Source organism: Rousettus aegyptiacus, unplaced genomic scaffold, assembly GCF_014176215.1.
Source record: "Rousettus aegyptiacus isolate mRouAeg1 unplaced genomic scaffold, mRouAeg1.p scaffold_m13_p_9, whole genome shotgun sequence".
Classification (NCBI taxonomy): Eukaryota; Metazoa; Chordata; class Mammalia; order Chiroptera; family Pteropodidae; genus Rousettus; species Rousettus aegyptiacus.
This window is the reverse complement of record NW_023416312.1, coordinates 77,409,287-77,430,745: the sequence shown is the minus strand read 5'-3', so window position 1 is coordinate 77,430,745 and position 21,459 is coordinate 77,409,287. Positions and strand designations below refer to the sequence as shown.

At 34.3% G+C, this 21,459-nt stretch overlaps 1 protein-coding gene across 1 annotated transcript; it reads right to left on the bottom strand.

Annotated features, from left to right (window-relative positions):
• Positions 1–1,336: 1,336 nt before the first annotated feature.
• Positions 1,337–21,086, bottom strand: SH2D1A (SH2 domain containing 1A). Its single transcript, XM_016119944.2, has 4 exons — positions 20,781–21,086; positions 8,631–8,694; positions 3,870–4,002; positions 1,337–2,579 (listed from the first exon to the last, which is right to left on the bottom strand). The coding sequence occupies exons 1-4, from the start codon at positions 20,915–20,917 to the stop codon at positions 2,539–2,541; spliced, it is 375 nt and encodes a 124-aa protein (XP_015975430.1). The 5' UTR covers positions 20,918–21,086; the 3' UTR covers positions 1,337–2,538.
• Positions 21,087–21,459: the final 373 nt, after the last annotated feature.

Genomic DNA, 21,459 nt, shown 5'->3' with positions numbered 1-21,459 from the left:
CACTCAGGGTGAAAAAAGAAAGAAGCAGGCACTCTCACACTGAGAGAATTATGAAAGAGTTAAGATATTTCTCCATATTCCTTTCCCATTCACCCTCACTTTTAGAGATCTTGGTAAAGGTGCAAGTTAATAGAAGTCAGGAAATAGCAAGGATGCTTATGCAGGAAAAGGAAAAGCAAAAAGAATTTGATGAATAAAAGGCCAGCAAAGAAGACAACGGGTAAGCATATCAACTGGAAAGTGTGATAGTAGCAAAATCATAAAAGCATTACCTTTTTCAGGGAATATGTCTAATAAGATAAGTAAGATGGACTTCAGCAATGTTTTATTTAATATATGAATAGCACCTATCTATGAATGTTTTTGAAGGAATATTTTAAAACAAATTAGGTAAATAAGCTTTCAAGTACTTTATTAAAATATGAAAGATCATTAATGATTCAAAAAAGCTTTATCAAAAAAGGCTCTAGTAAAGGAACGGGCAAATATAATTCATATATTTAGGAGTATTCTAGAATGAACAAATTAGAGTAAAAAAGATAGTTATACCTATTAAAATTTAAACCTGAGCTACAAATAATTAAAAGTATCTAAACATATGCATTTTATTTTGAAAGCCAGTTTTCTGAATTCCTTTACAAGTTAAAATAATACTTTTCCTTCTAGAAATGGTAAGCAACTCACAATACATTATTGCACTTCCATAGCATCCATGTTAAATGCTCAGAAATCAGATCTTGCTAGCACACAGAGAGTAGCTCTGTCTCTTGGCAGTTCACTAATTAGTAACCAAGCTCACAACCACTCACCTACACCCTAGAATTACAATTTATTAGTTTATAATAAAACTTAGCCTTTTCCTCCGAACCATGGACCATGGCATTTTTGTTGACTCATTATGCCTCTAAATACAAATGTACCTACATATTGGGAACCTCATTTACCATGTGCTTATCACCTTTTATTGTTATTTTCTTGTTTTTATTGTTTTTTTTCTTTTTTTAATTAAGTTTATTCAAGTAACATTGGTTAATAAAATTATATCATTTTCAGGTGTACATTATCATTTGACATCTGTATATTCTATTGTGTGTTTACCACCCAAAGTTCAGTTTCCTTCAGCTACCTTATATTTGATCCCCTTTACCCACTTCATCCTCCCCCTACTTCCCTATATTTGACCTCCTTTACCCCATTTACCTCCCCTCTCCTCCCCCATCCCCTATCCTCTGGTAACCACTAGTCTATAGTCCATGTCCATGAGTCTCTGTTTGTTTGTCCTGTTCGTTTGTTGCTTTTAGGTTTATATCCCACATATAAGTGATATCATGTGATTTTCAACTTTTTCTGTCTGGTTTATTTCACTTAGCATGATTATCTCGAGGTCCGTCCATGTCATTGCAAATGGCAGTGTTTCTTTTGTCTTTAACTGTTACTGTTTTCTTGTTCAACTAAACAGTGAATTGCCTGAGTGCAGGGACAAGGTGTATTTTTATTTCTCTACCCCAGTGCCTAATGTGTGTATTAAGCAAATGAATTCTATGAGCTCTGAAGCAACTTGACATATAATCCAATCACAAGAGTCATAAAAAAAAACATAAAATGTGAAAAAAATACAAATCCCCACCACTGTGTAAAATCTTGGCTTTCACTTGATTCCAATCACTTATAATTGTTAAAAATTAATGTAACCATAAGTTTTTTAATGGTTTATAGGGCTATCTAATAGGGAGACTCCTCGTATACCAGCTACTCCTAAGCCACAGCTGAGGAGCCTTAGCTGCTGAAGCGTCCCCTTCAAAATGAAGTTTTACATGGAGTAGCAACAATTGAGGCAGGTCCACTTCATCAGATTTGTGATAGAATTTCAAATCCTATATCATCAACTGTAATAAACATTAAGAGCATATTTTAAATTATAAGATTGTTAAACTCTAGATTGTCTGTAGATTTTACTCTCCAAATCAGAACATTAGGCGAGAAGGTTGCTTTCAGAATTAAATGAAAATTCTTCACTCTTTATCTAGTACTTGTTTTAGCACACAGTGGACAGCTTCATAAATCTCGAAAAAAGGCTACAGCACCATAGTTAGTGGAGAGCATACTGCCTAATGCAGAACTACACATGACAAAAATGAGGAACATGAACCAGCTTTAAAAATCAAGCAAGACACTTAAAAAATCAGTAGCTATCAAATAATATTTCACTAAAAATAGTGATTTTGAGAAAAACAGGATTGTTTTTATTTATATTTAGCAAGAATTAACATTAATCTTATATAAAGCATCATTATGTTTTAAATCGTTTCCCATTTGTAAATATAATAACTGAAAATAACTTGTAGAATTAGTTTTTCCTGCTCCTCATTATCCACAAAGTTCATTTCAGCTTTAAGATCATGCTAGATGCCTCCATTACAAGACTATGATTATTTTAGAAATGCATTTGTAGCTCACTGAACTGTATTATCTACAATATATAACATTTAGCATATGTTTAAATTATCAAAAATAAAGTACAAGGTGTTTTATTTTTCTTCATGGTGCTTTCAGGAAGACATCAGGATCTTCTCTTCTCCCTAAAGAAAAATAATAACAAAAATTAAGAAAAAATAAACTTATAAGCTATTAAAATTATAAGTTAATTCGAATTTATAATCATAAAATTTCCAACTGCATGAAGCTCACAGAGATGCAACCCAACAATATAGCTCAAGCAACTAGTATTTAATGCTGAATTATAGATGTGGAATATGGAACAAAAAACAGTTAGCCAATTTGTATATTGGAGTTCTATTTCCATTTCTATTATAAAATCAAACTATTCATTCATTTAATTTACTACTTGAGTCTAATTGTCATTTTATGCCTGAGTCTGGTCTCTGTCAAAAAAAAGGATATAACAACACATTTTCTTTTATCATAAATATTTATTGTTTTACTCAGGCACATCCTCTTACTCCAAACAAATGATTGACCCCTCTCAATAGATTAGTAAACAATTCATAGCTGATAGCTGCAGACATTGGCTAGTATTCGGTGGTTAGCTTGAAATGTACACTAAAACAGCTTTGCTCAGGAAGGTGTAATAATTTGTGCCTGTGAAATAATGAAGCCTACTAATTTCATTTCTTTGCTACAATAAAATTTCATTAACGTAAGCACTGCAAATTCAGAAATCAGGATGACACTGGCCAACCTAACACAGCTTTTTCTTTTCTTTTTTTTAACATTAGCTTTTTCATCCCTAAAGGGGAAATATATTTTACAAAGCAAAGATAAAGGACACTTAGGTGTTCTCTGAGTTGTCCCATTTACCAAATTATTTGTGTCTGAATTAGTGAAGTGAAATATTACTTATGTATTGACAAAAGGAACTGGGAAGAACAAGATGGAGCAAGAGAAGTTAAATGTGGGCTCATAGAATTGTCTATATTTTTGCAAAATTTTATTAAAAGTTCGTAGTATAGCATATTGAAACCATAGCATGTGAATAGTTTCCTCTCACCTGATTTGCTGGCTACACCTACTTTCTCATTGTATTTTTCTTACAAAACTTTATGAATTGGTTGAGCTCCCAAACCCTGTCAAAAATTAACAGTAAGGTGGGAGTCTGGGCAGAAAAAGAAGGGGATTAAGAGGTACAAACTTCCAGTTAGAAGTCACAAGGATGAAATGTACAGTATAAGGAATGTAGTCCATAATATCGTTATAACTATGTTTTGTGACAGATAGTTACTAGACTTATTATGGTGATCACTTCATAAGGTATATAAATGTCTAATCACCATGTTGTATGGCTGAAACTAATGTAATATTGTATGTCAACTGTAATTAAAAATATTTTTTAAATTAAGAATAACCCATACCTTGTGTACTTCTAGTTGAAGACTTCTCAACTGGATACTGCAGAGGTATTACAATACCTTGATCTGGTTTCTGAAATGCTGAAATGAGATTTTTTATTTTCCGGAAAAATCGTTTATGTACCCCAGGTGCTGTCTGGAAAATAAAAGGCCAAGCAAATTATTCACCTACCTCATAATGATACAAAAAAGCCTACAAAATATATGAGGAATGCTTAGAGAAGTAAATTTGTGTAATTTATTCAAATATTTGAAAACATAAGAAATTAAAAAAAACAATATCCAGAAGAATGTTGTTTTTTCAGTTGGCTGAATTTCTCTGTAAGAGGAGCTAATGAGATGTCATTTCAGTTCTCCCAAGGGTGGTATTAGTTTGTACAAGGTTTTGCTCATTGCCTCGCCCTTCCTGCCTGCTACCCATCATATATCCTATACCTCTAAGGGTATACAGGCGATTACCTGCAATGAATTCACCAACAGAGAAGATGCAATTAAACACAAGAAAAACATAGATCCTATAGGTCATGAATAGAAAACCTTAAGTACCAAAAACAAAACAAACAAAAAGCAAAACAAACAAAATAAACAACAACACATCCTCCCTGTCATCATCCCACAGTGTAAAATGCTACATGAGAAATTAAAATTGACTGTTATGATACATACAATGCATGGCTAGTTAGTCCTTATACATTCACTTCACAATATGTCCTGCCTCATCCTTCACATTAAATTTTTTCCTCCTTGGGAAACTTCTATATCCTCCCCCAAATTACCCTCTCTGTCAACACTTCACTGTGACAAAGTTTTGTCTATGACACACAAAAAAAGACTATATAATGTCACCTTTATTTATTTGTTTGTTTTTGAAGGGTGCATTATTTCCAGGTTACTATTAAAATGTATTCTTTTCCTGACATCAATTTTCTTGCAAAGAAACAACTTGAAATCAACAATAATTTTCTGCAAAAGGATAAGAGCCAAACTTTTGGCATTAACTCAAAACTGTCATTTTACATGAAATAAAATAGTATTGCTATAAGCAATTGAATGATGACTTTTTTGTTTGTTTGTTTGTTTTTGTTTTGGTTTTTTTTAGAGCTGTTTTTCAGCTATTCCATCTGGAAGATTTTTTAGATGGGAGCTGTTTATTAGCATTTAATAAGAAAATATGAAGGATGGCATGCAAACTTCTTCCAACTAGACTAACAGCTAAAGATAGTACACTGTCTATAGTAACTCTTGGGCATTTCTTACCTTGAGGTAATTTTTCATTGAAAGCACTGGAAAAGTTCTTTTGAGCATTAAATTAGTGTCCACAGCTAGGAGTGTCAGTAGGTGTAGAACACTCTCACATTCAGCTCCACCCCTATGGTCAAAATATCTTTCCAGAACTCGATCTCATCCAAAATAACATGGCCATTTTTACAGGGGTCCAAACAGGTCATTGGCTCCAAGATAGAAGCTTCAAATTGCAAAGGCAGGTTATAGGTACAAAACATCCCCTTATATTTTTCTTACAGCACTTTTTCATTTTCAAAGGACTTTTTCATCTCTTGCTCCTACTAGTTCTTCAGAGATTGGCTGTTATTGGTTGATTTAGTTATTCTATTCCCATTTGACAAGTTAAAAAATAGGAATACAAAGAGATAGTTCAGCTTGCCCAAGGTCTCATAGATGATCAGAGGCAGAATTGGCTCTAGATCCCAGGACTTAGTCTCTTGTCTTTCAGATCAGGTCTAGACCAAAGAGATTCTAGTGAAGTTAGAGTCACCAACCAGAAGAGAAACTGTACACTCCCCCAGTGTGAAAAGATTTCAAACCGCACATCTCTTTAGCTGTTCTTGTGGCTTGTGAAATCATTTATTAACAGAAGCACCTTTTTTATGGACACTTACATGCAGTTAACACTTGATTATCCATGCAGAGAGGAATAATAGCACTGCATTTATAAAAGCAATTTGAATTTGAGATGAATGTTTCATTGGCAAATGACTGACTTCATTTATAGTGCTTTGCTTAGGCTAATAAGTAAAATTATTTAGCATTTACTGATCTACTGATGATAAACTATCTAGAAAAGCCCAAAGACACTGCAGTCATCAGTGGGGCAGGCGTTAGTACAGTTTTTACAATGTAATGCAAATATTAATAATATTAATAAATGATAGGTAACAGTATGTAGAATTCTCTGAATTAAAAATTTAGTAAAATTTTAGCCTGAGTCACATGAGAAAAGTTAATACACCAGGAAACGATAAAACCTAAAAGTCTATCTGACACTAGAAATTGATATATTTGGCTTTCATAATTCAGCGGATCCAGATTTCAATCTTATTCCACTCTTCGAAACAAATCTCAGACTTACTTATATTTCTAGTACGATCTTTGCACAGAGCATGTAATGCTACTACCATGTTTTTCCTGCAGTGTACCAAACTAAAGCATTGTTCCGAAAACCATGTAAATATCTGCCAGTTACCTAATTTTGAAAATACGATTACTGCAAGAATTGTACCACTGACGATTTCCATCCTGTCACTGAATTCAGTTATTGTTCAAGTTTGCATATTTCCCATATTGTTATTTCTTTGTTCTGTATGGATCCATGTTTTGGATCACAGTTGGTCTTTAATATGCTCTAGAGAAATGTCTTCCAGTCAGGTGATATGAGCTCTGAGAATACACACTAGTTTAATATTCACCTTAGCAAAAACATAACTAAGAAGGCAAATTTAGCAGATAGAAAAAAATGCAATAATATTTCAAAAATAAATCTAAAGAATATTTTTTAAACGCTTTTCCCTTTGGAGAAAACATGCTAATCTTCTGCTATCTTGGTACAGAGAATTATATTATTATATAAACAAAGTCAGACCAGACAACAGAATGAAAGAGTACTTATGTTCAATAGGTCTTTTCTTCTTTAACATGTTCATAACAAGCATGTAACAATCTGCATATGATGTTATACTTGAAATGGAAGAAAACAATTTTAAAGACAAAGTTAGCTAAACTCCAATAATTTAAGATCCTTTCCATAAAGAATATTCTTCAACAGCTGAAGGATACTTCTCTAGGGAGAAGAGCTATTTCTGGTCAAATTATATACAAATATATGTGTATATATCATATACAACTATTCTTCATAATAAATGAAATTTAATTTTTTATTTAATCATCTCTGCAGTGATGCAGAGAATTTTAAAAAATAAACAGTATAAATAGTTTTGATCAGAAATGTTTTTGCTTTTTCTCTAATTAGTATTATAGTATTAATTATCCTAATAAAAAGCAATGATGTGTTTGGAAACTTTCCCTAATTCATCTCAGTAGTTCAAAACATTTTTGATCTGAAATATGTGCATTCTAGATTACTGATGAATTTGTAAAAGTTAGAGCTGTTTTATTTTTTTTTAAGCCTAAGCTTTAGAGTTTCTTAAATGCATAGATTGGTTGAGTTATTAACAGAGGTAGATATTAGCATTTAGTTTCAAACAGCTCATAATGAAGTGCTTTCAGTATAAAGATAGAATGTTTTAAAGTCAGAAATCAGAGAAAGCACTTGAGGGCAAAAATTTCAGCTGTAGAGACCTCTACATTGGTAATATATACTACCCTCGCACATGGAAATAGATTTATTCTACAGGCATTTCTTGAAATAGTACAGTGCTTTCAAATGTTTTCAAAGCCATCAGGACCCATTTTTCTAATGAAATCTTACTCAGAGCTCCAGTTGATAAACAAAATAAAAAGGAACTGCTCAAATCGAAGACAAATTGCAGACTCAAAAACATACCCACTTATGACCTTCTTTGTTTCTGCAATCCCTCAGGCAATTCCAAGGCACCCAGATAGAAGAACCTTAGGATTTTGCAGAGCATAGTTTAAAAACCACTGCAATGTTTCCTCTATCTCCATTCCACCTCACTATGCCCTTCCCACATGGCTCAGCTGAGAGTTATGCCTCCACACACAGAGCAGCCCTAATTACCCTAATACTTGGAAAATCGTCACTTCTTTGAATTCCAATGGTAAGTAATGTGTAACTCGACTATATGCAATCATAGTGTTAGTAATTTGGGCAAGTTCACATTTTGAGGGCTTACTATGTACTAGGGCCTGTGGCTAAGAGATTTCTTTACATGTATTAACTCATTTAATCTTCAAAATGAGCCCTATGGGTAAGGGATTATTTTTAGGCTCATTCTACAGATGAAGAAACTGGTTCAAAGTCAAGTAACCTTCACAAGGTCATAGACCTCTCAGGGAGGATGGGGGACCTGACTTGGAATCTAGATTTACCAGAAAGCAAAGCACAGGTTTGCTGTTTCTTCATGCTGTATCTCCCCAAGGGTATTATAAGCTTTTAGAAAACAAGAGTCATAATGTTTAATCCTCCATAGTACCAAAGCTCATATTATTACCATTTGCTAAATAATTGCTGATTTAATTATTTCATACATTTTTAATAGCTTTCTAAAATTATGCATAGGCACGAAAAGGTTGACACAATTCTTCAACCTTTTAAAATCTTTTCTCCAAAGCAAAACCACTCCATACAGTGGTGGTTGAACAGAACTGGAACCAAAATTCTCTGAAGACTTTTTAATGATCCATGAACAATTTTAGATTGGAACTCTAGTGATTTGAATCTGATGAATATTTGGGAATGTAGGATTTGACAGCTCTTTTATAAAACCAGCCTAAATTTCAAACATCTCCATGATACACATAGAAGTAAGAATAAATAAAGAGCTATACCTCAGCACTCCAAGAACCTGTTTCTGTCTGGGACACTCGGTATGTATAAATGTAACCTTGATACCTGTGAAAGAATAAACTCCATTACTGAAAATTCCAAAAGAACAATGGATGTTCAAAATTTGAGCTTAACTATTACATATAAATGTTACATATACTGGGACACATATGTATGATACCATGACATTCATAGGAAGAAAAGTCAGAGAATCTAACTTGCTTACATGTTATATCTGGCTAATCACATTTTCCAGTAAACCTTCTTTATCTTTGTCTATTTTTTTAATGTGGGAGCTCACACTCTTAAAAATTTGCTTAGTTGAAAGTTTGGACAGAAAGAAACTACAGACCTGTTGTAACTGTTAAAAATCATAAATTATTAAATAGATTTAACAAAATATAGTCTTATTGGTAAGTATGCATAGAGCTTAAGTATGTATAGGTGAAAACATTTCACTGGGATAAGGTACTACCAGGTCCCCTTCAAATAATAGTAATAATTATAATAATTATTATAAATTATTATAATAATAATGAAATATTAATTATAAATATAATACTATATTTCTATATTACTACTATGTTACTTTATAATGTATTATAAAATAGTAGTAATAGCAATTTGAATTAAAAAGGAGTATTGATAAAGTACTTGAAAAGAGCTTGTCTTTTCAGATGGGGTAAACATTCTCCCTCATTACTCAGTCTGTATGCATAGTATATATCTACATAGTTGGTTTCTATTATATACCAAGAGTTTTATATGCTGTATGAGTTTTCTCAGGCTACCATAGCAAAATACTATAGACTGAGCCGCTTAAACAAAAGAAATTTATTTTCTCGGAGTTCTGAAGGCTGGAAGTCCAAAATCAAGGTGCAAGCAACATAAGTTTTATTCTGAGGCCTCTTCTCTTGGCTTGTAGGCAGCTGCCTTCTTGCCGTGTGCTCACATGACTTCTTTTTTGTATGTGTGATGGAGAAAGATCTCTCTCTCTTTTTCTTCTATTTCTTATAAGGCCACCCAATCTTATTGGATTAGGGCCCAACCATTATGACTTCATTTAATCTTAAATACGTACTAAAGACCTATCTCCAAATGCTGCCACATTGGGTGTTAGGCATCAACATATGAGTTTGGTGGGGGTGGGAGAGGGGAGGGCATGATTTAGTCCACAGCATTATACCACTGTTGCTCCAAAATTCACATTCTTCTCACAGACAAAATACATCCACATGCAAAATTCATTCCATTATAACAGCCTTCAAAGTCTTAACTCATTCCAGCAACAACTCTAAATTCTTAAGTCCAAAGTTTCATCTAAACATCATCTAACAGATTTGGGTGAGACTCGGGATATGATTCATCCTGAGGCAACCATGAAACTAAACAAGTTGTGTGCCTCCAAAATACAATGATGGGACAGGCAAAAGACAGACATTTCCATTCCAAAGGGAGACATAGGAAGAAAAACAGGAGTGACAATTCCAAAGCAAGTCCAAAACCTCATAAGGCCAATTCCATTAGATCTTAATGCTTGAGCATAAATCTTTTTTGTATTGATGCTCCACCCTCCAGGCACATTGAGTGGCACTCTTATTCCCACTTCTTTGGGGAGGATAGTCCCACATACTCAGCTCTGTTGGGCTCTGATCTCACCTTTGAAACCTGGGTTAAGGCAGACTTGCCACCATGGGACTGTGCACGCTAATCCTGTGATGGGAGTGGCATCCCTGATGATCTGTGAATCACCTTCAAGGTCATTCTTCCCTTTTCTTGAAATACAAAGCATATTTGCAGCCAAATTGCTCCATTGTCCTATCCTGTTCCCTTTGGTTCAGACTGACCCTGTCTCTGATGCTTTGGTCCTGACTCTATTCTTAGCTTCTGCCGAGAAGGCTAGTTAACATTAAGGTAATTTCCTTAAGGAATGATTGTCCAGCCACACCCTTGGTATTCTCTCCAATTTTTTTGCTGTATGGGTAGGCTTAGAATTTTCCAAATCTTTAAGGTTTGGTTTCTTTTTGTTTAACAATTTTTTCTTGAATTCATCTCTCTCCCTTTGCATTTTACTATAAGCAGTCAGGAGGAGCCAAACTGTTCCTTCGACACTTAGCTATCTTCCACAAAATACTAGGACACAGTTCAGTTAAGTTCTTTGCCATTTATAACAAGGGTGATCTTTCCTTCAGTTTCCAATAACATGTTCCTTATTTACATCTCAGACCTCACCGAACAACCTTTAAGATTCACAGCTCTACCAATATTGTGTTCATGGCAATGTAAGCTTTTCTTTGCATGGACCTCCAAACTCCTCTAGCTTTTACCAAATATCTAGTTCCAAAGCCATTTCTACATTTTTAGGTGTTTGTTAGAGCAGCACAGTATTTCTTAATACCGAAATCAGTATTAGTCTGCTCAGGCTGACATAGCAAAATGCCATAGACTGGGTGGCCTAAACAAAAGATATTTATTTTCTCACAGTTCTGGAGGTTGGGAGTCCAAGATCAAGGTGCCAGCAACATAAGTCTCATTTTGAGGCCTTTTTTCTCGACTCATAAGCAGCCACTTTCTTGCTGTGTGTTCACATGACCTCTTCTTTGTGTGCATGCATGGAGAGAAATCTCTTTTCATCTTCTCATAAGACCACCCATCCTCTTGGATCAGGGGCCCACCCTTATGACCTTATTTAACCTTAATTACCTCCTAAAGGCCCTATCTTCGAATACAGTCACATTGGGAGTTAGGGCTTCAACATATGAATTGGACTCCACAATAGTCATATGAGCTTTATATTGTGAAATTCATTTTTATAAATAAACAAACTGAGACGTTGAGAAAGTAAGTAACCAAAGCCACACTAGAGTTCAAGCAGCAAAGATGAATTTGGATCAGGCCTATTTGACTCTGGATTCCCAGCTCTTGGTTCCCCCACTGTAATAGATGTAGATTATTTACTACATTTTAGTATATATGGTAATGCTACTTAATTTTCCCAATAAATTTTTACTTCATAGAAAAGTAAGACAAACTTTATTCTGAGTTATTTCAAATTATGAACTTGAATCTGGATCAACAGTTTTATTTAGGGCATTTTTGATTGTTATTCTTAGGCACACATTTGAGCCAATATAGGTCTTTGGTTAGAATACATGCTAAACTCAGGTAAAAATAAATGTTTTAAACTTAAAAGAACAGATGAGTCTAAGGCATCCCAAACAAAGGATCATCCTTGAGTAACTGACCTCATTTACTATTATCCCCCTTTAGAACTAAATTTTTAAATATGTGGGTTAAATTACTGTATATGTAATAAATAACCATCAGTACTGATTACCTAAAGGACAAAAAAATATATCTTAAACACTCTAATCAGATTCATTTGACTTGTGAAACCAAAAAAAAATGGATTATTTTAATTGCTGGTGTGATTACAGGAAATGTTTCATTTTTGTTATGAATGTTTGCCAAAATAATTAGATCATATATAAAATAAGATTAGATATGCATATGTTAATGTGTTAAATAAATATAAAATATTACATTGTTAAAGTCTTTTTTAAGCAACCGAAATTTACTTTGCAGCCACTGATTTCAGTAATAACTCTACAGGGAATAAGCCAAGAGATTTGATTTCCATTTTTCACCATGAGAGCTCAAAACATAAGGATTGAAATGATTTTCTTAAAGTCACATGGCAAAATGGAGATAAAAGCGATTAGTGGCAATAATTCAATGCCACTGAGGCGATATGGAAAAGCATTATTTAAAATCTCAGGAACAGTGCAAGCAAAATCCTAAATAACTGGTTTTCCACTTTCTAAAACAGTGGATCTCTAAAGAAAATACAATGAATTTATCTCCTTACTAGCATTTAGCCTCATTTAGTCAAAATAAATGAGTCTGTTTTGAAAATTGTTTCCTAACGATTCTGATTTTATCTCACTTTCAGTTAAGCAGTGAGTACCACTTCAAAAGTCCTTACCCCCTTCAGTCTCTGAACAACCTGGTGTCAGTGAAACATAAAATTTCTTATGATTACCCATCTAATATTAACAATTTCCTATTCCAAACCACTCAAATTTCTGAATAAGCAAAATTGTTTCAGTCCTCAGATAAGCCAGCAGGTCATCTCTTCCACTTCTAAGTCACTGAAGTAACAGACCAAGGAAGGATCCCCCCCACAATCAACTCTTGCTGTCATATCTCATGGATTGAAGAGATCTAAAACAGTGCAATTCAGATTATGTTCCCAGGGCAATAACATCGGCATCACCGGGGTGCTTGTTAGAAATGAAGAATCTCAAGTCCTACCCCAGACCTGGTGGATCCTAATCTGCATTTTAATAAGATCTCTAGGGGATCTCTCAGAACATTAAAGTGATTAAAATGCAAAGAAAATGCCTACATCTCACTGAGAACATTGATGAAAATTTCCCCAAATTTAAGCTGGCTTCTTTCACTCATCCAGGGCATTTCTGTGTCATCATCCCCAGAGTCACTCAGTCTATGCTTTAAGAATGCAATTTTATTTAAATATTTGTGACAAAAACTAACTTTGGGTGGTGAACACACAATGCAATATGAATATGACACCTTGTTGAATTGTACACTTGAAACTTATTTGATTTTATTAATCAATGTCACTCCAATGATTTTAATAAATATAAGCTGAAGCTTTTTCAATTGTTTCAGTCTTCATAGAACTGTGCTTCTAAAGCATTTACTCTCTCTTCCCCACAAGATTTCATAGGTTTGTTTTCTGTTTCATAATAGTTTTCATTATGAAACAATAACTTTATAACATAAAATTCAGCCAAAATATTGAATATGTTGTTTTTCAAACTACACATACTCTCTCCCCATCCATTAAAAAAACCACTATTCTGGCAAATAAATTGGAAAGTTATAGAAAGAGCTATAAAATCGCACATATTTTTGACCTAATGACCTTGTTTGTCATCCTTCATACACTCCAAGGAATCAAAAGGCAAAAACAATTTCACAAAGATTTTCATAGTAGTTCCATTTTAATAGTAAAAAATAGTATTAACCTAAGTATTCCTAAATAAGGAGTGTTACTCAAAATAAGGAAATAGTGGCAGAAATAATGCACCAAAATTATACGAAACTCAAAGGTATTAGAGTCCTATATTTAAAAAAAAAACTTTAAGCACATGGACCATGTTGATATAAAATGATGTTATGTGAAAAAGTAGATATAAGGAGATGCTACTCTGATAACATCTGTTCAAAACTGTTTTTTTCCTGTATGTATATAAACTTAAAGTAAATTTAAACTAATATAAATGCACCCTTGCATATTAATTTTCCCTATAGAGTTATAGAAGTGACTAATAACATATTTTTTTTAAAAAAGAAGTAAAATTACTATTTGGAGTTTTATAAATATAGCTTATGCAAATCACAAATCAGACAAATATTTATTTTTAAAAACTGTTACATGCCTTTTAGGATTCTCTTTCCTGTGACTTCTTCCATTAATACAAAGAAACTAAGAATGTAGTGTAATTTTAACTTTCTTTCTCCATCAAACATTTTGTTAGACTTGTTAATAAGCTTGGAATTTAAAATTTATCATGAAAAAATCTAGAAAATGAATAATTGGTGGAAAAAAGTAGATATTTTTGTTGTTGCCATTAATTAATTTTCTTAAGTAATATTTTGCATTTTAATGATTGCAAAGCATGTTTTGATTCAATCCCTGCTGACATTAAAATTTGCCCTTTCTTCTCTCAAAGTAGTCCCTAACCCTTAAAAACATGTTCTGGTTAGATATGGACAAGAAGAAATTAATTTTACTTATTTCTTATTTTCTCAAGTGGTCAGTGTTGGAGACAGATCTTGGTTTAGAATAGATAAAGCTACATCAATTCCTTCTTTATACCACTTCAAGAACTACACAAAAGAAAATGGTTAGCAACATTTGACTTCACGACACTGCAAAAAAGCAAGCTAGTACCCATGCTGTTTATGTCTATACAAACTAATGTTGTATGCAAAATTCAAGACACAATTATAATATGAATAAATTTTTAACAAATATTACAGAACTTTCATATCCAGAGGAAGCATATCCTATATGAAGCCATCATTGTTGAGACTATACTCTGATTCAAGAGTTTCCTGAATTTCCTATGACCCAATCTTCATTATTTCAGTGTGAATTTGAATTTTCAGAATCATCAAGTCATTCAGCTTTGATGGTAAAACTGTGTAATATCAGTTTTGATGAATCATGATAATAAATATAGTCTTTTCTCCTGAACTGCCACATAGTGTTTTATATATGTACTCCTATGGTAGTCTAACTTCATATTGCAATTATTTATAGATTTTTTTATTTATATCAACAAATACCTACTACATGTTAACTTCACAAATATTAACTCATGCAATGATCCACATTAACAACTCTATGAGGTAAATACTATTATTATCACTAACCCTTTTCATAGATAAGGACCCAGAGACATAGAAAGATTAAGAAACTTGCCCAAGGTAAAATAGCTAGTGAAGGTCCAGAAATGGGATGTATATTTAGAGAATCTGGCTGGAAGATCTGGGTTCTCTTTTATATGGGAGCGAATGAATTAACAAATCGGTCTTAAGGTGACTCCAAGAGGCCAGGTGGGGAAAGCACAAAAGAGTTCAGACATCTTCTTTCCTTAAGCTAAATGAAATCCTCAGACTTATTTTGCAACTTCAATTTTACGTTGTCAACCATAGCACTTGATTTACTGGCCTGTGAATTGTCCATTTGGCAGTTTATATGTTGCAAATTTAATCCTACACTGACCTTCCGGCTTGTTCTGGCATTAATGAATTGTACCACATAATCCAAAATAATTCTGGTGGCAACACCAAAGCACATACCCAGTTGTATTCAAAAACTGTAAGTTATCATTTCTCATTCTTTTGATTTCTTTGCCACACTGCTCCCCTCTGTCACAACTGATAACCTGGAATTTTATTTTTTGTCGCTGCTATTGCCCTCATTTTTCCAGCTAAATTATTTAAGACTTGATTCCCAGTCATTTTTAAAATTTTAAAGGGCAGAAAGTAATTATCCTTTTATCTAAAGGCATATATGTCAAATGACTTCATTATGTATCCTTGAAGCTAAAAAATATGATAGGATTTCTTCTTTCAAATCTTCTATCAGGTAAGTACCAAACAAAGGCAGATAAGTACAGAAGGATGTTAATTATGGAAATAAACTATTTCTTCAAACTAATTATTTTAAATGTTTCAATTAGATTTTCTCTTATTACTATCAAACTATCCAGTGGGTATTTAGTACTTTCCCAATGATTATCTACATTAGTTTAATGTAATCCTGATGAGATTTTTAAAATTTAACAAAATTATTCTAGATTTAATCTTTAAGGACAGACAGATAAGAATAGCAAATAAATTTTTTTAATGTATTAAAATATTATAATACTGTAGGGATCCAGAATGAGTCTTCTCAGAATGTGCTACACTGGCATGCAGATTATTTTGAGCTGAAATTAAAACTCAGCAAACTCATGAAGAGTTTTTTTTTAACCTCCCCCTTACCTTCATAAGAGAATTCAGATAGGAAAACCTACTCCAGGAAGGGAACCTTAGCATATTCACCTTATCACATATGAATTAAGTGTGACAGACAAGGAAGATCCAAGCAAGTTTGTTTGCAGGGTTCCCCTCTGTTTCCCATTGTTTCTAGATAGCCAAGCAAGAATTTGTTTACCACACCTTTGCTCTTTCTCATCTACCTGTGAATCACCTACTTTCCCTTTGAAATCTCAGACCCCTGCTTCCTTCTTCTTACTTCAAAATGTCATATAAACCTCAACTGCTCAGGTTTTCCTCAGATTCTATATTCTTATGGAACCCCATATGTACATATGTAATAAATTTGGTCATTTTCTCCTGTTAATTTGTCTCATGTTAATTTGATCATTAGTCCAGCCAGAAGAATTTACAAGGGTAGAAGGAAAATTTATTTTTCTGCCCCAACAATACTATAGTGCTGGTGAACAAGAATAAATAGATCAATTGAACCAAATAGATAGTTGCAAAACATTAACTATTATATGTAAGAATTTAATATATGTAAAGGAGGCTAATTAATCAATGGGGAATGGAAGTTTTATTTATAATTTATATTGGGTCAATTGTTAGCTACTTCAAAATAAAAGCAAATTAGATCCTTTCTCCTTATTAAAATAAAATTCCAAATGAAATTAAAGAGTTAAATGTAAACAACCAAACCATAAATTTAAACAAAACTGAAGTGAAGTTTTATGACATCGCTGGAGGAGAAAGAACTTTCTAAGTTAGGAAGCAAAGGAAGAAATCAAACACAAAGAAAATGAGCGACAAATTTGACTACTGAAAATGGTAATTTTTTTGTGTGTCACTGAAATGCCTTGGCAAACAAAAAACTGAGAAAAGATACTTGCAACAGATCAAGGATTAATATATAAAAATCCATATGTTAAGAAAAACAGTAAGAATCAAATGGTTAAATGGGCAAAGTACACAAAGAGCCAATTTACGAATGAGGAAATACAACAGCTTACCACCCATATAAAAGACACTCGATCACTAATCAAGGAAATATGAAACACCAAATTTTTGGTGAGACACCAAATTTCAAGAATTTTTTAGCAAGAATACCCATTTCTAGGGAGGGTGCAGTGAAAGAGACACTCTCATGCATTACTGTGAGCATATATATAAATTGGAAGAACCATTTAGGATAAAATAGTTAGTGATCATGCATATTTCAAGAATTCTAAGCTATTTATGTTTTCTGACCTAGAAATTGCACATCTTTAAAATTCATTTTAAAGAAGTAATCACAAGGAAACCTTTATGGACTAAAATATGAATCATAATGAAATTTATAATAGCGCAAAATGAAATTATTCAACTGTCTAAAAATGGATGACTGAGGAAAATATAGTACATCCACTGGCTGGACAACCATGCAGCTATTTAAAAAAGTTTGAAAATCATTCTTACGAACATTATGTGTGAATGGAGTTTTTTTCCTGTTAAGTGAAAAATACATCAGACTATAACATTGTAACAGCATATGTGTGCTTGCAATGCATTTTTAAAAATGAAATGTGGAAGAAAATCCACTTAATTTTTAATAATAATTGTCTTCAGGTTATAAACTATAGATGGTTTTCCCCTTATTTTTATTATCTAAATTTTCTGAATTTTCTATAATATGAAGATATTAGGAACTATTTTTAATAGACTTATTTTACAAAAATTTAGATTTATTTACTGAAAATAGAAGAATGACTTTTCACTTTAACTGAAGGTGAGCAATCTACTAAATGGAAAACTTTTTTAGTACTGTATGAGATTCAGTTTCCCAAAACTGAACAGAGGAAAAGGCTATACCTAAAAGCCATGACTGGGGGTTCAGAACTAGAGAAAGGAGCAAGCATAGTTTGAAAGTATACTTTATAGTTCAAAGGCATATGCAATATGTTATTTCCACAATAAAAGTACAGAAACTAAAGTTCAACAAAACCTTCTTTTATAATGGGAGTAAACAGAGATAGAATGAGTTCTCAGTGAACCCTACAATCAGTGCATGTTTGTTAGCTATACCTTCTTGTTCATGTGTATATTACACCATTTACATTGTTATTTCTATTGCACATAATAAGTATACACATTTTGGTTTAAAATGAGTACATGGTTTATTTCAAAATAAAATGTGATTTTGTTACTACAGCATAGTACTAAAATGGGACGATGAAAGGTGTCTATTTATCAAAAGGGACCCTTGGTTCAGAAAGGTTGAAAAACTCATAAAAGGCAATATATCCTTGGGTCTTCCCTCAGCGGCACAGTCTGGTTGAGAATCCCCCACCTATGTAATCCTGGTCTACACGAGTAAAGGGCTAAAATTGTCCTTGTCTCCTGCATAGTTTACCAACAGCAATCTTATGTAGAAGGCAGGGTACACATTATTTATTGCTGTTTTACAAATATGGAAACCAAGACCCAAGAAGTTGAGTGACTTCCCCAGAGTCCACACGCTGATCTCCTGATATCGACCAGAAGCTCTTTGCAGTAAAGAACAGTTTTTGCTTTGACAGTTCATTTGTTAATTCAAAAATATACATTGAGTGTCTATTATGTGCATCATAATGCCTTTTATGTGCCAGGCTGTGTTCCTGGTGCAGGAGACAATGTCCCTACTGTCATGGAGATTACATTTTAGCTGAAGAGCCCAGCAATAAATAAACAAACAAATGTCAGATAGTTTAAAGTTCTTGAGGAAAATAGAGTATAAGAGAGACAAGAAAAGGGCATTTATTTTTGATAGGGTGGTCAAGAAAGTCCTCTCTGAGAGAAGAGGCAGAAGGAACAATCAGTGCAAAGGCCCTAAGAGGATAGCATGTGTGGCAAGCTTGAAAAACAACAAAGAAGTCAGTGTGGTTGAAGCCTTAGAGATGTCTTGCCATCTGTCCCCTGCTGCTCTCCCTCTCCTACCCAGGCTTTATTTTTTGTACCTTATTTTTTCACTTCTAAGTTAAGGGACCCTCCTTTGTCAGCTTCCCTAAAGGAACCCCTTTCTGGCCTACGCACTCTTCCATCTTTTTTTGATAAGAACAAGGCCTAAGAATAGTACTTTGCTTTCAATGACCTTTCCCAGTTTCTGCTTGGGGAAAAACAATAATATAAGCAAAACATAAAATCTAAACCCAAGAGATTCTATAGCTGCTGTGTATTTCCTTTGAAGCCTTTATAATGAATTCATTTAAAATTGCCTGAGAGTTGCCACAAACATGGCTTGACCATTCAAAAAAAACAATAAACAATGAAAATCTTCTGTCACCAGCCTCAGTATGATCCTTCTTCACTGACCCAAAAGGTACTTCAAAACCTTGCAGTGTATCAATAGGAGCCAAAATTACTGCCAAACATTTTCCCTCATTTTGTTTCTGTTCAGAATCTACTGTGTAGAGCTGGTGTTTTCATGGGTATTTTTATCCTGCTGATAAAAAGTAATTAAGATAGGTATTTCCTTAGAAATGCCCCATGAGTACTGAAAATATTGACTGAAAAAAAAACTATAATAATAACAATAGCTTATATTTACTGAATATTTACTATGTCTCAGGTTGATGGTAAATTTTTTGCCTGCAGTATCGCATTTAATCCTCACAATCCTATGAGGTAGGTAGTAACATTATACCCATTTTGTGAGTAAGAAAACTGAGTGGCTAATAGGTTAATTTTCTGAGGTCACAAACCTAGCATTGGCCTAGCACAAAGTGTGGTCTCAGATCTGCCTGACTCTTGAGCTCTGGAGCAAAAATGAAGCTACATTTGATATAAAATGGGGCATTAGATGAAGATATCCCTAGATAAAGGGCAAAGCTGATTCATAACAAGGGTGTTTTCCCTCCGTGTCTGTTATAACTCTTGTCTGTCCTAGTTTTTTATCTAGAATAGGTCCCACCCACACACACACACACACAACTTCTCTAAAGAAGCTAAATAAACAGATCCAGAGAGGCAATTTTACTCACAAACATCCCCCTCTCAGCATCCTTTCTAACTGGCATTGCATTCTTAAAGTAATGTATTCAGTTTCTTAGTCTTCTTCCTTTCCCTGAATTTGATTGTATTCCTTTAGGGTGACACTTCCAAATCCATTTAAAGAGAGCTGGAGAGAATCCTTTACTTCTGTCAGGATCTGGTGGCCTCAAATTTTGTCACTCCACCATCCCAGGACTCTACCTTGCTGACCTCTACTGAAGGTCAAAATGGAAATTGGGAGCCTGCGTCTTTCTCAGAGCAAAGATAAATACCAGGCTGTGTTCCCCCACACAAGAGGGCATTCCCTAAGACTGCTTTTAATGGTACTGGGAAGTCCTTTCAGGGAGCAAAATCCCCAATGAGAGGCTTAAGACAAAACATAGTATACCACGGCCCTGGGTAAACCTGAGTAGCTATAGGGTGGGCAGTAGAAGAAGCTGAGACAAGCTCCTACAGCCCATGTATTGCCTGCCCCTGCTACCCATGCCCACTGTCTTTGCCTACACTCTGCAGGCCCCATGCCCACCCTCTTGAGGCCCCAGTCCCAACCACCACAACATACTCACAGCACACACAGGCAGTACACGCCTGGCACACTCTCACTATCTCTCAGCAAATAGCTGCCATCCAGACCAGCGGCAAGCAGGAGCTTCTCCCCTGTCTCCCGGCTGATTTTGCCATGATACACAGCCACCGCGTCCATGGCCTAATGGATTCTGAGGTGTGGAATGGAGGAAGGGAGATGCCACTGCTGCCGGAACCAGGCACGAGTCAGCCACCTGACTCCCAGTTCAGCCAGATGTGTAAAAGAGAGAGAGGAGCACCCGAACAACAGGATGTTGTCTACCTGCCTTAAAACCTCCTACTTACACTTCAATTAAAACCAGCTCAGCAATTTAGCAGCTTGGTTATTGCCACAGGGTTTGATCTCCTTCCTGCCGCACCCCCACCCCAACACAGGGTTCATATGTGGAGGGGAGTGTAATTGAAAGAAGGTTCTTGCAAGATTTGGGCTGTACTACCAACATACACACACACATGAATGCTTGGAAATACTTCTATTCTTGCAGTTTTCCCAGGGGCCACAAAGGATGACCTAGTTTAACTAGTCCCCAAAAGGGTGTGTGATATAGGCAAGTTGTATATGGCCTTCATGTAGGGCAGAAATGCACTGGCAGGGAATAAAAGGACCAAAAGCTCTAAGATCAAAACACAGAAACTGTCAATACTATCAGTGTGCAATCA